The sequence below is a fragment of the Gobio gobio genome, assembly GCF_949357685.1.
Source record: "Gobio gobio genome assembly, chromosome: 19".
Classification (NCBI taxonomy): Eukaryota; Metazoa; Chordata; class Actinopteri; order Cypriniformes; family Gobionidae; genus Gobio; species Gobio gobio.
In genome coordinates this window covers 34862705-34880132 of record NC_137112.1, presented here as the reverse complement: position 1 = coordinate 34880132, position 17428 = coordinate 34862705, and the positions used below count along the sequence as shown (strand labels likewise).

At 40.5% G+C, this 17428-nt stretch overlaps 1 protein-coding gene across 5 annotated transcripts in view; it reads right to left on the bottom strand.

Annotated features, from left to right (window-relative positions):
* Window positions 1–9325, bottom strand: part of unm_sa1614 (un-named sa1614) — a 46708-nt gene extending 37383 nt beyond the window's left edge. For all 5 annotated transcript variants that reach the window (XM_079843782.1, XM_079843779.1, XM_079843780.1 and 2 more), the window contains exon 1: window positions 9030–9325. In XM_079843782.1, coding sequence (XP_079699908.1) covers window positions 9030–9155 — 126 coding nt within the window. In that variant the 5' untranslated portion in view covers window positions 9156–9325. The remainder of the gene's footprint in view (window positions 1–9029) is intronic.
* Between the last annotated feature and the right edge of the window lie 8103 nt (window positions 9326–17428).

Below are 17428 nucleotides of genomic sequence, written 5' to 3'. Positions count from 1 at the left end.
TTAAAACACCTAGGCCTCTTACTAAAGATTTAGAGTATGGTGCCAGGGGACTCAAATCTAAAAGAGCTTGAGAAGAATTATTTGGGTGGCTGAAGACAATAACATCCGTTTTATCCGCATTTAATATTAAAACGTTTTTTGCCATCCAAGTTTTAATATCATTTAAACATTGTAAAAGTGAATCGAAAGTGCTAGATGAGCGCCTGAGGTATATAAAATTGAGTGTTGTTGGCGTAACAATGGAATGATACACCATATTTTCTAAGAATGTTACCCAGAGGAAGCAGGTATAAATAAAATAGTACAGGGGAAAGGATGGACCCTTGCGGGACCCCCAAGGAAGATGCCTTTTCCCAGAATTTGCATTGTTATAATTCACTGAAAAATATCTGTCACTCAAGTAAGACTGAAACCATTTCAGGACTGTATCTTTTAAAGCCACTAGGTGTTCGAGGCAGGAGATAAGGATGTTGTGGGCAATCATGTCAAAGGCTGCACTCTAGTCAAGTAATACCAAAATCACATCATCAACTTTGTCTAAGGCAAGAAAGATATCACTTAAAACTTTTATTAAACGGGGGTCCTTGGAGTAAAAAAGTTGGGAACCACTGTCCTACGTCATTTGTGAGGTCAGAGGTTACTCGTCCGTTGGAACTCGGCTAGAGTACGCCTGTTACCGGAAGCTAGTGATTATAGTTTATAAAGTTATAAATATGTATATTTTTCCAACAAAAAAGTCAAGTCAAGTCAACTTTATTTATATAGCGCTTTTAACAATGTAGATTGTTTCAAAGCAGCTTTACAGTGTTAAACAGGAAAATAATGCAGCATAATTTTATTCAGCTGTATAGCCATTCTGGAAAAAAAAACGCTGATGTCATCAGTTCATTTCAATTATCATACAGTGACAGTGTGGGCTTTAGATCAATAATTCGATCAGTAATTTAGTTTAAATGGTTAATTTAGTTTATTATTTAGATTTATTTCGATGTTTAGTTGAAAAATTTAGTGTCCCCAACTGAGCACGCCAAGCCAGAGGCAACAGTGGCAAGGAAACCAAAACCCCACCAGGTGACCTAATGGAGAAAAATAAACCTTGGGAGAAACCAGGCTCAGTCGGGAAGGTCTTTATTAACACCCTGGAGCCGTTTGGAGTATGTTTTTGATGAATGGATGCACTTTTTTGGGCTTCAAAATCAGGACCGCCATTCACTCCCGATTGTGTTTGGCTGAAAGAAGAAAGTCACATACACCTAGGCAAGGATGGCTTGAGGGTGAGTAAATTATGGGATAATTAAAACTAATACACTACTTGACTTTTCAAACCTGAACAGGTTTTAAAACACTAATCATCATACACTTGCTGAATTTAACAGAGAAAAATTGGGCACTATTATGCCCTCATAATCTTTAATCCAAAAACTCTCTTGTTTTGTTTTAGCAACATCTCTCTTCTCTGATCACTTGTTTACTTGCACGAGGGCGGGACAACCTGTCATTCACATGAGATCACAGCAATAGCAAACCACAACCATCCAATTAGTTCCACATGGACGAAATCATGTCCCTCCCTAAAACAATTTTTTGTTCAAGAAGCCGTTTCAAATGGATATACATCACAATAAAAAAGTCATACTGTCTTTAAAAATGTTAGACGGAAGACAGTGGAATGGAAAAAAGAAACTATTTTAACTTGAATGCCGCGTTATTAGAATTAGAATGCCATGTTATGCCTGAGACGTGAGTGCAATGGGCAAATATGCATATCTAGCTAATTTAAAAGTGCAAAAAGATAATGTATAAGATGTTTTCGAATGGACAGTTTGAGTTAAATGTTGTTAAATATGGTAGTCGATCCCGAAAATTGACTGTATTCATAACATTCATGTCATGTTTACTGTACTGAATGTTAAGTGCACAGGAGGAATTTCATAACATGATTAAAACTCTGTAACTAAATTCTTCGTTCTCCTTAGCCTTGATGAAATCAACTTCCTTCAAAAAAATGTCAGTTTCTATGGAGACTTCTTCCTGTTTCAAAGCTGAGGACCTCTGCCTCTAACACTCGTGTCTTATCTTGCTGTTTTTATTCTCTAAGGAAACAGGCCTGTCAAATGCCAGCATAAAGGATTATAAGCAATTAATATTCATTGGTGTCACACATGATAGTGTGAAGAGGAAAATGTAATTCACTGTTATTAGTTCAGAGAACCCGTTATGAACTCCTCATGCAGCACAATTGAGAAACATGTTGGGTGTGATGTGAAATCATCTGACACTGAGCAAGAGTAAACTGTCATAGAACCAATGCTTAAAGAGATAGCTGATCCCAAAATGAAAATGCTCACCCTCAAATTTGACCTTTTCCTGCTGTGCAACACAAAAGGAGAACATGATTGTAGAATTTCCAAGCAGCTCTTTTCCAAGTGAATGCTGAAAATGGAGGCCAAATTAAATTTGGTTTGTTTCACACAAAACGATGGCTTCAGAAGACTTGTTATATAGTATAAATTCGTATGGACTACTTTTATGATCCATCCACTTCTTTCATTATCTCCCTTTGTGTTCCAGTGAACAAAGTCATACCGGTTTGGAATGACGTGAAGATGAATATATACAGTACTTACAAAATATAATTTTTGCCTACCTATCCCTTTAAATTAAGCAAACAGAAACCTAACACATTCAGACTCAGAGCTGCTTGTTTTGCATAAAGGATGTTTGTCTTTCTTGTTTTTAGCCCTTCCAGTTAGCTCTGTTATGTGTACACTGGGCCAATATCAATTCAACCGTGTGGTATTTCACCTGGAACGGCATGAAATCACGCTGAAATTCACATTCCCCTGACTAGGCAAAGTGTGAATTCTGTACTCAGCACGACTAACCTCAGATCTATTGTTCTATATTGCAGCAATGGTGCCTGGCCTTTTGGATTGGCTTTTGTGTTCATTTAGTGCGTGTGAAATTCCCCACAGCATACATTGAAAGGATAGAACAAAGTAAGACAAGTGATAAACAGCCATAAATACTTATGGTAAACAGATGCAGTGATGGGCCAAAATGTTGTTGGTTCAGTTTACATTTACATTTTTACACCAAAAGAACTTATTATTATTCTTATTCTGCCTGCCATTGTGTTTGGGAGGGAAGCATTGAACTCTTTTACATACTGTGGTTCCTTAAACTACAGAAGTCGCTTTGGATAAAAGCGTCTGCTAAATGACTAAATGTAAATGTAAACTCTGTTTAAACTTTGCTGTGAATGTTGCTACACCAGTATTAGGGCTGTGCAATTAATCGAATTTCGATTTCGATTTCGATTTTGCCTCCCAACGATCACCAAAATAGTACAATCGAGAAAAAACGATTATATTGCCATGTTCAGTTTTGCAAGAACACTCATTTTGTCTTGCGTTCTGAATAAAACGCGCACATCCGCCCCTCCCGAAGCCACAATCTCTCTCAGGTCGCGAGTCTCGTGACTCGTGTGCATATCATCCGCTGGAATTTAAAAACTCGGCGCGAGTAAAGATGGCAGAAGGAGGGCAGTTACAGCAGCGTTTGGTGAGCAAAAAAGGCAAAACCAACTCCGTTGTCTGGGAACAGTTTGGCTTCGAGGAATCAGATGACGAGCAGAAACATGCTACGTGCAAGATTTGCCACATGGTAGTGGCTGCAACGCAAGGGAACACCGCGAATTTGTTTAACCACTTGAAAATTAAACACAGAGTGACCTATGACAATCTAATAAAGAAACAAAAACTGACGAGAGCAGGGGTGCCGTGTAAACGTCCTTTTTTTCCCCTCATATTTTTCAAATAATTCTCTCTTTGTAAACTTTGTTCAATGCATGCGAGTGCTGCCATATGTTCGAATATGACCAGTCGTTTCCACCGTCATCACCCGGTTTTAGTGCCAGAAGACGCGAATGAGAAGCCGCGGGCGCTGTGAGAAAATGTATCTCTGTGCACTCATCCGAGAGCGCGCACACGTCTCTCAGCGCGCAAATATTGAGTTCTCTTTCAAGTCTTGCTCTTGAACGGACAAACTCACACAAAGCGTATGTCAACATGTCCATCTTGATGAGTATCCTAGCAGAAATAGTCTGTATATGCCTTGAGTAAACTTTATACAGTCGAGAAAGACGACGCATATCCGAGCATTATAGGTCTTAAAGGGGCAGTAGCCTTTACTGCTGACTGTTTAATGTCAAACAACAAAAGACAAGGACATCACTCACTGCTCTTGATTGAATAGCTTTTGTAAGTTTAATAGGATTAATCTTTAATTTATGCACTCAAATATGCAATGTTATTTTACATTTGATACATTTCTGTACCTGAAAACTAATGTTAGACGTACCTGAAAAGCATATCTAGCCGAACCATATTGTTGATCTTATTTATTTGTGGTTATCATTTTTACGTGAATACTTTTATACTTTGATTTGAATAGGCTATATGTTATATTATTTATTTTAATAGTTCAAAAAGTACAACAAATGTTACAATTTCAATTGAATTGTTGAAAGGTGTATTTTTAATAAATGCAACACATTCCCAAAGTCATGTGAAATAATCGTGTTACATAATCGTGATTTCAATATTGACCAAAATAATCGTGATTATGATTTTTTCCATAATCGAGCAGCCCTAACCAGTATGAAATAATATCTTAAGATGGGATCCTATAATATTATAATATGGCATAATATTCAGCGTGCTACTCAGAGGACAAGCAGTTAAATGAATGGATGGATGAATATAACATTTTGAGTTTAAACAAAAATGTGCAAAAATACTAAAATATATCTTAATATGGGATAATATATAATATTATACTTTTATGGCATTTGCAATGTAATATAATACAGCATATAACATTTAGAATTAAATTATTAGTCGACTCTGCTCAGGTTTTCACCCAAATATGAAATAATAATTGAATAGTGGATAATACTGTATATATTATTATAATATGGCATATAAAATGTTGAATTATACGGATAGTTCAGTAAAAAAAAATCCTAGTTATTGTACATATTACCAGTAAAGAATAAAGATGTTCCTCTGACAACAGTGCTGCTTCTCAAATTTTAAATAAATCCTATTCCCTGAGAGAAAACATCGTCTAAATGTACTGAAATTATTCAAATGTCCGTTTAAATCCAATTTAAAGAACCTTAAATATTAATCATTCACCACAACAGAACTGACACAATGCTTCTTATACTGACACATAAAAGCTCCATTCTTCATGTCATGAATCCACCATAAGACATGCAATAATAATGTTTTGAGGTCTGAGGCATTTTATAATTGAGGAGCACGACCAGATGTTTATCTCCCTCTTTTGAGCTTAATGAAGCACAGCCCACACAGACACACACAGTTCACTTTCTTCACCACTGGTGGATTTTTACTCCTTAACCAAGACGGCCAGAAGTGAAACCTAAACTATACCACGATAATACCACATGGTAGAGTTCACTTCCTCACAGTCAATAACTGTCAATTATGAGTAAGGTAAAAAAGTAACTAGAAACTGCCTAGTCATTTTTTTCCCCACTGGGGATAGCCTATTAGTTTATAGGAAGAAAATAAAATGTAGTCCAGAACTACTATGACCATTTACTTAGACCTGTGGGTCTCATATAAAGTGGTGAGGCATGCTATTTATATTGTGTCCACAGTGCTCTAAAGACTAATAAGAGTAGTTTGAGGTAAACACACACACACAAAAGCTCAGAAATAGCATAAAACCCATTAAATCCAGAAGAATCCAGAGCAGGTTTATCATGAAGTCAGCAAATGTTTTATGATATAAAAACAGCATGCTGATACCACTTCCTTTGCAAGTGCAAGGTGTTGCCATGGGGCTTTATGACATACTGAAATAAACCTTTAAATGGATGTTCAAAACCTACATGACTCTTCTAAGGAATTAAAAACAAGATATTTTGAGAAGTCTTGGTTACCATTGACTTCCTGTATGAACCAAAAGCCCACTGAGAAAAATCTTCTTTTATGTTCCACAAAAAAAATACAGATTTGAAATTAAATGAAAGTAAATGATGAATTGTCCCTTTAAGTCCAAAAGCAAATGGGATCAATGTGTGTGAAATCACTAGGTAAGTGCATCAGATGGGCTTTCATAGCACTGTGCTGCAGTAATACAATGGCTATAATGCATTTAACTGGGTCTCTGGGGAAACAATGCCACAGGGTTATTACTTTTACCTATTGAATGGTGCTCTCAGTAGTATTATTTTCCTAAAAGATGAATGTAATATAATTCATTTCAATTCTTTTTTAATATTCTACTCATAAGGCCTATGTTTAAAACTTTTTAATGAGGGGAAGAAACGATGGAGTGGTGAGTGTACCCTTTTTTTGTTGTTCCAGGAATGAGGATAATAGTAATATCAGGTGTCTCCGCTCTAAATGAATGGGTAACCCTGCTTTACTTTATATAGAAAAAACAAGGCATGACACAACAACAGCTTCGGCTGCTCCTGTTGGTGTGGCAGATAATCCAAGCTCTTCAATTATCTTTCATTATTCCTCTCCGTTGCATCTGCTAATCCCAAATTGCCCCTCATTTCAATTAACGTTCAACAACATACAATGGGAATTCAGAAGCAGAAGCACCATGTTGTGTTGAAGAGAGATAGCCGAGGTGGGTATTGGATCAACATCAGAAATGTCCTGGGAAATCTTTCCAGTTCCTGCTTTGTCATTAAGTCACATGACCCAAACACAGACTCTATTATAGCATGGGGTTTCCATTATCTCTCTTGAGGTCAGTGCAGATTAAGGCAAAGCGTCTGTGTTGTCTCATTTCCCTCATCCTCTTTAATATGGTTGGTGATTAATCAAACTTCTCAAAAATAGTGAGATTAAACATTAAATGAACTGGTAAAGGTCCCACTAATACTGTACTAAGAGAGAGAATCAAAATGTCCATTGATTTTCTTGTCCATAAAATAAATGTCAATGGGGTCCAATGTTGTTTTGAGCTCCGTTAAGTTGTCATATGGAGAAAATTCTTCTTCTTTTGTGTTCCACCGAAGAAATAGTCTTACAGGTTTGTTATTGGAACAACATAAGCGTGAGTGTTTTTTCCTTTTTGGGCTAATTACCCTTTTAAGTCATAGATTTCATTCATTTGCCCTCCTGTGCCTCTAATATGTTGTTTTGAAGGGCTTGTCCAAGCAGCAGGATTTGCTTCAGCGCCTGTAAATCTGCACTAAGGCAGATTAAACGGAGGTGTCCTTCATTAATGAAGTCTGGTCTGAGACGAGTCTTGAGGTTTCTGTTATAAAGGAATGATTTGGATAGTGGAGACGAGTTTAGAAGAAAGACCACCACTCTGTCTCTCTTATACCCCTTTTGTCCTTAACCCCCTTAGGCTGTGCGTGTGCAAAGCTCACTAGATATTAAGGGTCCTATCCTGTCACAATCAAGCATCTAATGTGATGCACTGTTCAATTTGTATGGCTATGAATTGCAGACCAGGTCATCGCCATGGTTACTTCACATTCCACTATGTCACTCTTATTAAAGCAGTCATCGTTCGATTGTTACCAGCCTGACCCCACTGTGTGCTTCAAATTGGCACAACTGGGGTTCAAAATTAATGTGCATAAAAATTGGCTACTTGTGTTACTTTATTAGGAACATGATGATCTGCAATAGCTAAATAATCGCATTGTTCTTTCAGGGACTAATTAAAATATAAATAAAAATAGCCTACATATATGATAAAAAATGTTGATATAATAAATAAAAGTATTTGTATTAATTCAATTACAATATATACAATCTAAATGAATAAATGTAAATAAAAATATAAACAACCTGTCATGAAATTTGTCATGACACTTATTTAATTATTTACAGCTATTGAATTTGTTTAAATATTAAAATGTTTTTATATATTATATACGTTTTGTAATGAAAAAAGGACACCTCTGTGCTGCATTTTACAGTGAGTAACTGCATCTTTTTGTACATGCACTTTAGATGCAGTTTTGCAGTGAAGGGATGGCAAACAGCAGTCAAAATTATTCCCACTACCATGATTTCTGTCACATGCACAACATGACATTCACTAACAGGACATTACTCTGGATCAAAATCCTTTGTTGGTCCTGGAGCAACATCTCTATCAACCAATCCTCCCATCCCTAACCCTAAAATCAGTAAGCAATGATTGGCTGAGGTTTGTTTCAACAACAACAACAATGGACGCGGATCCAGAAACATGACTGTCGTATTCATGTGCTGGTTCCTTTGCTCCAGAAGAGCCATGAATCGTAAACCGGCTTTTGTTTATGCAGCTCAATAAACACTGGATGAAAGGCACGTGCTCGTGATAATACAGCAGAAACTCGTATTGACGCACGAGGAGGGATATGCGATAAGAGGCGCGAGATGCGAAGTAAAGAGTAAAAAAGCCTATTGTTACACAAAAGGAAATAATGCAAAACTTCGGTGCAATTTAATTTACAATAACGAAGAGGAAATGTAGATTATAACGCGCAATGAAATGCGAGATCCTTCCTCTTTCAGTTGCACGATATGATACAGAAACCACAGGATAAGGGGCGTACATGATATTAATTAATTTGAACAATTTTAAAAGCAACCTGATTATACGACTACAAAAAATTTCTACGCTTTAACTGAAGATTTAGCTTGAAATCACATGGTTTGGGGTTTTGGAAATAGGCTACGCTCAGCCCGATGGATTCAACAAGACAAAGAGCAGTATCTGCTGTAGTAATGTTTGAAGCAGTGTTCGTAGGGGGAAAATATGAAAGACAACACGTTCATTGGCTTAAAGCAGTTCTGCAATGCAATGTAAAACAGGATAAAAAGCATTTTGCCTTCACAAAAACACATTGAGAGCTGCTCCTGATGTTGGACGGTACAGAACACCTTGCTGACGGTACAGAACACAACTGTCAAAGACAAATTAAGAAGCGAATACAAAAGAAGGCAGCACATAAAGGCACAATCTCATACCTCCTCGATAATGTTGGCGGAATTTCGGCAACTTGTCATTTTGGTGTAGAAGGAAGAGGTGGTGGGAGAGCTGTAGTCCTCCAAAGTCTCCACGATAAACTCATCCACTGATATGAACTCAGGCATTTTGGAGGAAAATTGGGAAAACGCTAATTTTAAAAGAAATGTTCACAGTAAGCCCATTAAAAAGGATGATACTGTTGGTGAGGAAGTAGCTAGAAAAATGTCAAGCTGTTTGAAAAGTTCGCACAGCGGTAAAGTAAAGTGCAGCAGTGTTATGTTTGGCGAACGCGCATAAAGAGGAAACAGGAGGGTTTAGTGTCAGTCTAGCGTTGACTGTTCGATAGTACGCATGCGCAGTTGGCCGACGGACCCCACAAAGCACATCAGGCTGGGATGGTTAATAATGGTGAAACTATTATAAGCATCTTCTGTGGTCAGTGTTATCCGGTAGTGGAGAAGGCCATAGACAGGGGCGGATTTAGTGATTTTGGGGCCCCAAGCAAAATACAGGAATGGGGCCCTATGTTGTGATGATTGCTGACCTTGTCTCATTGTTGTGGCCAATTTTTCTTTTATTTTATAACATTGTACATGTTATAAATAATTGCTTTCGTCATGTTGTAGATCCCTTGTTCACGTGTAAATGGGTTATTAGAGTATTAGAGTAGGTTGGACACTAGGTGGTCATTTGTGGTCATTTTCACTGCACAATTGTTTACACAACACAAGGCTGTCTAATTCTAAACTTTAAAATATTTGTTATGTTATTAAACTGAAAGTAATTATTACACACATAAGAATTTTCAACCAAAAATGTGTGTACCTGTGTGGAAAGTAACATGCTATTTTCATTTGTAGGGCCCTATGAAATCTGTTTTATTTTTTTCCAAATTCCATTAAAAAAAAATCCAAATTCCTTTTTTTTATTCTGTTTTAATTTTTTTTGGATGGCTATATACAATTGTATTAACCAAAAAGCATGTCTAATTAATTGAAACTTGAATAATTTAACAGCAATTTTTTAAAAGTTTAACAAAATATATATTTATTTGTTTTATGTAGGCTAGCTATTTAATTTTTTCTGGTAATCTAATTAAGGCATATACAACATCCATCCATCCATCCATCTTCTTCCGCTTTATCCAGGGCCGGGTCGCGGGGGCAGCAGTCTAAGCAGAGATGCCCAGACTTCCCTCTCCCTAGACACTTCCTCTAGCTCTTCCGGGGGTACACCGAGGCGTTCCCAGGCCAGCCGGAAGACATAGTTCCTCCAGTGTGTCCTTGGTCTTCCCCGGGGCCTCCTCCCGGTTGGACATGCCCGAAACACCTTCCCGGGAAGGCGTTCAGGAGGCATCCGGAACATTTGCCCGAGCCACCTCAGCTGACCCCTCTCGATGTGGAGGAGCAGCGGCTCTACTCCGAGTTCCTCCCGAGTGACTGAGCTTCTCACCCTATCCCTAAGGGAGCGCCCAGCCACCCTGCGGAGAAAGCTCATTTCGGCCGCCTGTATCCGGGATCTTGTCCTTTCGGTCATGACCCAAAGCTCATGACCAAAGGTGAGAGTAGGAACGTAGATTGACCGGTAAATCGAGAGCTTCGCCTTACGGCTTAGCTCTTTCTTCACCACAACAGACCGGTACATCGACCGCATTACTGCAGAAGCTGCACCGATCCGTCTGTCAATCTCCTGTTCCATCCTCCCCTCACTCGTGAACAAGACCCCTAGATACTTGAACTCCTCCACTTGAGGCAGGAACTCTCCACCAACCTGAAGTGGGCAAACCACCCTTTTCCGACTGAGGACCATGGCCTCGGATTTGGAGGTGCTGATCCTCATCCCAGCCGCTTCACACTCAGCTGCAAACCGTCCCAGTGCATGCTGAAGGTCCTGATTAGAAGAGGCCAACACGACAACGTCATCCGCAAAGAGCAGAGACGAAACCGCGTTGTCCCCAAACCTGACACCCTTCGGCCCCTGGCTGCGCCTAGAAATTCTGTCCATAAAAATTATGAACAGAACCGGCGACAAAGGGCAGCCCTGCCGGAGTCCAACATGCACCGGGAACAAGTCTGACTTACTGCCGGCAATGCGGACCAAACTCCTGCTTCGGTCGTACAGGGACCGGACAGCCCTTAGCAAAGGACCCCGGACCCAATACTCCCCCAGCACCCTCCACAGGATGCCGTGAGGGACACAGTCGAACGCCTTCTCCAAATCCACAAAACACATGTGGACTGGTTGGGCAAACTCCCATGAACCCTCCAGCACCCTGTAGAGGGTATAGAGCTGGTCCAGTGTACCACGGCCCGGACGAAAACCAGACTGTTCCTCCTGAATCCGAGGTTCTACTATCGGCCGTATTCTCCTCTCCAGTACCCTGGCATAGACTTTCCCGGGGAGGCTGGGAAGTGTGATCCCCCTGTAGTTGGAACACACCCTCCGGTCCCCCTTCTTAAAAAGAGGGACCACCACCCCGGTCTGCCATCCCAGAGGCACTGCCCCGACCGCCACGCGATGTTGCAGAGGCGTGTCAGCCAAGACAGCCCCACAACATCCAGAGACTTGAGGTACTCAGGGCGGATCTCATCCACCCCCGGTGCCTTGCCACCGAGGAGTTTCTTGACCACCTCGGTGACTTCAGCTTGGGTGATGGACGAGTCCTCCTCTGAGCCTCCAGCCTCTGCTTCCTCAATGGAAGACGTGATGGCGGGATTGAGGAGATCCTCTAAGTATTCCCCATCGCCACTGTAAACAGCGTTGGTAGGGCACTGCTTCCCCCTCCTGAGGCGCCGGACGGTTTGCCAGAATCTCTTCAAGGCCAGCCGATAGTCCTTTTCCATGGCCTCACCGAACTCCTCCCAGGCCCGAGGAGACAATGCCTCCACAACCAACCGGGCTGCAGTCCGCTTAGCCTGCCGGTACGTGTCAGCTGCCTCAGGAGTCCCACAAGCCAACCAGGCCCGATAGGACTCCTTCTTCAGCTTGACGGCATCCCTTACTTCCGGTGTCCACCACCGGGTTCGGGGATTGCCACCTCGACATGCACCGGAGACCTTACGGCCACAGCTCCGAGCGGCCGCTTTGACAATGGAGGTGGAGAACATGGTCCATTCGGACTCAATATCTCCAGCCTCCCTCGGGATCTGGTCGAAGTTCTGCCGGAGGTAGGAGTTGAAGATCTCTCTGACAGGAGACTCGGCCAAACGTTCCCAGCAGACCCTTACAGTACGCTTGGGTCTGCCGAGTCTGTCCAGCTTCCTCCCCCGCCATCGGATCCAACCACCAGGTGGTGATCAGTTGACAGCTCCGCCCCTCTCTTCACCCGAGTGTCCAAGACATACGGCCGCAGGTCAGATGAAACGACCACAAAGTCGATCATTGACCTACGACCTAGAGTGTCCTGGTGCCATGTGCACTGATGGACACTCTTATGCCTGAACATGGTGTTCGTTATGGACAAACCGTAACTAGCACAGAAGTCCAATAACTGAACACCACTCGGGTTCAGATCAGGGGGGCCGTTCCTCCCAATCACCCCCTCCAGGTGTCACTGTCATTGCCCACGTGGGCGTTGAAGTCCCCCTGTAGAACGACGGAGTCCCCAGTCGGAGCACTTTCCAGCACCCCTCCCAGGGACACCAAGAAGGCCGGGTACTCTGCACTGCCGTTCGGCCCGTAGGCACAAACAACAGTGAGAGACCTATCCCTGAGCCGAAGCCGCAGGGAAACGACCCTCTCGTTCACCGGGGTAAACTCCAACACATGGCGGCAGAGCTGGGGGGCTATAAGCAAACCCACACCAGCCCGCCGCCTCTCACCATGCATATACAACATTTATCTTTTATTCCAATGAAAATTAAACAAACATTTTCATTTTTGTACATTCAAAGTGCTACACAACAGGTTAGGCCTACTGTTAAAATTGTTACTTTAAGACATATACTGTCCAAACTTTTATTTTGACGGGTTGCCTTAGACCTTTTTCTGTGTATGTTATGATGATAGTTTAGTTTCTCTCAAATGAAACGGTTCAATGCTCGTCGCCTATGATTTCCGCGATGCAGAAAATGCGAACGGAAAAGCGTAATGCAGTCATAAAAATTGAATTTAATGTTTAATGCGGAATGTCACGGAATTTGTCAAATTTTGGATGAATAAATCCAATGCGAGTCAGTACACTTCAATCAAATCGCGATATGGACTAGTGTATGTATGTGAATATTAAACGGCAAAAATACTATTTAAATATGAATCCTGCATGTTTTGTGTCTCTGTGTGAATTAATTGAGCAGAGCATCACGAGCGTTGCGCGTGCTTCAGTAGTAAACCGCGCGTCTGAGCCATTCAATGACCGTGACATTTCGTTTTTATGAATGGATTCTGTGATCCTGTACGCGTTTTCTGAATCGCGGAAATCATTTGGGCGCTATACTTTCTACAAGAAGCGCGTTCAAAGCGGATGAGCAGGCGGTGGTCGTCCGCGCTGAAGGCTGAACTCGCATCTCGTATAAAAAGCATTTTAGGGGGCCCTTGGCTTTCGGGGGCCCCAGGCGGTCGCCTGCCTTTCGCCTTCGCCCCTGGCCATAGATACAAACAATTGCACTGAAATAAATAAACCAATATAAACCTTACACATTCTTGAATGTTCTGTGAGCTATTCGCATTTATGAATGAGCTATGGCCTACCACCAGAAATTCTATCTAAGATATTTATTATTACTTATCTTTTTAATCTAATCTAGTCAATAACTGATTATTAATTAATTTAATAAATTAATCGACTATTTATGATCATTTATAAAAAAACAATGATTATTTGATTGTACAAAAAATAATTGTGTAGAGATTCAGTTCAATCACTGAAACAAATCACTTTAAATTGTAATGTAGACGCATGCGTTTTCTGTAAAGCTGCTTTGACAATATGTAGTATTGTGAAAAGCGGTATACAAATAAATGTGAATTTAATTGAATTGATTCGTTCGGTGACTCTTTCTGCAGGTGGTGCAAAGCCAGTAGGTGGCGACAAGTGTCTTTTTGTGTATTGGGTGAATCACTGAATCTTTTAACTGTTTCATTACGAATTTTTGAACTAAACAAATATTTAATTACTACATTAGTAATTTCTTGCTAGAAATTTTGGCTATTTTTTCGACCAAGAAATTACATCAGAAGTCGAAAATATTGTTTAAAAAAACCTTACATTTATACACAAACTGACCAGCAAACGCAACTTTTGGACGACATTTTTCCCCCCCAGCTCAACTGTCACAGAATGGAAAGCAAAGGATTGTGGGATATTAAAGGCAGCGAAGGATACATAAATGCTGCCTTCGAAAATTGATCAGATGAAATGCCTTGAAATGTGTCCTCCGAAGGCAGCATTTTGCAGGTTTCGGACGCAGCCTTTGTCCACATATTGCCTGAGACACTCAGAACGTATTTAAAGGAGTAGTTCACTTTAAAATGAAAATCCCCCCATGATTTACTCACCCTCAAGCCATCCTAGATGTATATGACTTTCTTCTTTCTGATGAACACAATCAGAGTTGCAGGTATAAAGGCAGTGGCGGAGTCCATTGAGTTTGAAGCTCAAAAAACAAGTGCATCCATCCATAATAAACATACTCCACATGGCTCCAGGGGCTTAAAGGTGCAGTGTGTGAATTTTAGTGGCATCTAGCAGTGAGGTTGTGAATTGCAATCACCCAACGCGCACCCCTCCCTTTCGAAGCACATAGAGAAGCTACGGGGGCCAATACAGGACAAAAATGTCATCGTCGGAGGGAGTAGAGAGTGACTAGCGCTCTGTAGAGCAGTTTGTCCATTTAGGGCTACTGTAGAAACATGGCAGCGTAAAATGGCGATTTCACTAGAAATGGCTCATTATAAGGTAATAAAAGCATAACGGTTCATTATGTAAGGTCCGCCCATAGATGTGGGATCTCACTCACAGAATGTAAATGCGCACAGCCGCTGCCGCTCGGCTCGGGCATTCATAACGGAGCGGTACGTAGCAAAGTAAGTGTTTCAACTTTTCGATGAATTTCCATGAAAGTTAAGCTTCCATAGGCATGAACTGATAACGCGTCAGACTGGACACGCGTCGTGAATGACTGCCGCGCTTACCTCAGCTCATCTCAGCTCTTCGCTCTCATGATGAATGAAATCTGACTCCTGCTGCATTTGTGTCGTGACTTTCGTTCGGCTCACTCACACTTTTTAATTGTAGTGTCTGTTCTCTAACTGAACGAAATTATTTTATTACTATGAATATCAAAACGAAGGTGGGGGCGGTCCCGCGGTGGGCAAGAGATATAACCAGTATCCGTGGCTTGGGAGCGGCCTCGTAGGGCAGCGAAGCAAGTGCATTCTGGGAGTTGTTGTCTTTCATCCACATGAGACAAAAATAAATGTTCTGTCTTTTCTCAGTCTAGAAGGCACCAAATTAAAAAATTATTTCACATTTCTACTACATAAATGACCCAGTTTAAATACACATTCATCTTCCTAGCGCTGAAGTACCCCTTTAAGCGTTTTCCTCCAAAAATGACAAGGTAGATCTAAATTCTTTCCTCCATATGTTCTCGACATTCAGTTCAGTGGTCAGTAAATCAATTTTTTTCAAAAGATGAGGTCCCGGCTCAACCCGTCCAAGCTTGTGTCGTTCAGATTCAAAACACCATCGACTTGTTTGGTGAAATGCGTAGCATATTCATGCAGTAACTCCCTCCCTCCCACCAATAAAATTCAATAAATAGAGACCGAAAAATGCATGGAATAGAAACGCGAACGATTCACTCAGATTCATTCAAAATTAAAAAAGCTGATTCATTTATGAACTAAACGCCAATATCTAAGACAGAACATCAAAAACATGTCCAAAGGGACTAAAGCCACACACTGCCTGCCTTTTGGTCTGAGAGTGTAGAAAAGAGCATTACATAGCACATTATTAATAAAGCCTGGAAGTCACCTATCCCAGCTGTCGTCTCTGATTAGTTTCACTCAGTCAGCCGTGGGCTCCTTCTACCTAAGAAAGCCCAAATGGCTCTACAGAGAGCCATGTGACCCATGCTGCACATTCCCACGCTGTTCACTCACAACATAACTGAAACCTCATTGTGATGACTGATGCCTACAGCCCATGTACTGTAAAAATATCTAGTTTAAGATGACTACAATGAAGACATTAAAATGTCAATTATTGTCAAAGTTTTGGCAAAAGTGATTAAATTTGAACAAGACCCTAAAACTCTTGTGGTCAGAGTGGTGAGAATAAAGAGGTGCTAACTGAATATCTCAGAAAGATATGATGAAAATAGAAAGATTAATTACATATTTTCCTTCATTCAGTTGCTGTAGCCGATGGAAGCTGATAAAATGAAAGTGACAGTCCAAGATGAACATAAAATGGATCTCCTTACAAAAAAATCCTACGCCGCATCATGGTAATGAAATCAGATGGTACCATATTCAGATGATTACCATATTCATGTACCAACATGGTACTCCAAGGTATTTTAAAGAATACATTTAAATCAGCATGAAACGGAAGTTACGATAGCATTTTCTTCCCCAATTGTGAAGTATATTGTGAAACTGCTTCTCGAACTAAAACATTTTTAGGCACCTGCAAACGTTATCAGAGAAGAGATGAGGGGAAGTTATTCTGATTAAACATTACGAGGGCACATGAATTAAAAACATATGAACATGCATGAGTTAATTGTAATAAATACTGCAATATTCCATTAAAAAAACAAAACAAGAATTGTCCATTTTGATTTCATTGTGACTTTAAGGTTCACTTCTTGGTCATTTTTTGTTACATATCGTCCATTACATTATGGTATGCTGATGTATAGATCCATCACACAGGAGCATAACCATGGAAACCATGGATATTATTAAGTGATCATTTGCATGTCCATTAGCTGCCAGTTTTTAGTTGTATTCCCATGTGACAGTCAAGCATCACTGGTACATTCTATATAATTACCCTTCTCATATCACAGGCAATTATCTCACATGAGTGGGTTTAGATCATGTACTGCGAGATCAGCCAGGAGTGCTGTGTTAGAGGGAAGATAGTTAAACACATAATTTACTATTATTAAAGCATGTTTTATATTATTACTTTGTATGAGAAAAACAGAATAAGGTCTACTGAACAGGTCAAGCAATATTGTTGCCAGGCTGGATGTCATTTATCAAATCTTCTGCAATGTATCTGTGATGAATAGGATTCTGTCATGAACCTCAATCTCAAATGGCTAAATCCCTGTGTAAATCTACCTGATGTTTCTTATCAACCTCTACAAACTATAAATCTCGACATACAGTATGAAAATATTAAATCCTGACAGCCTAGACATAAATCAAACAGATTTTT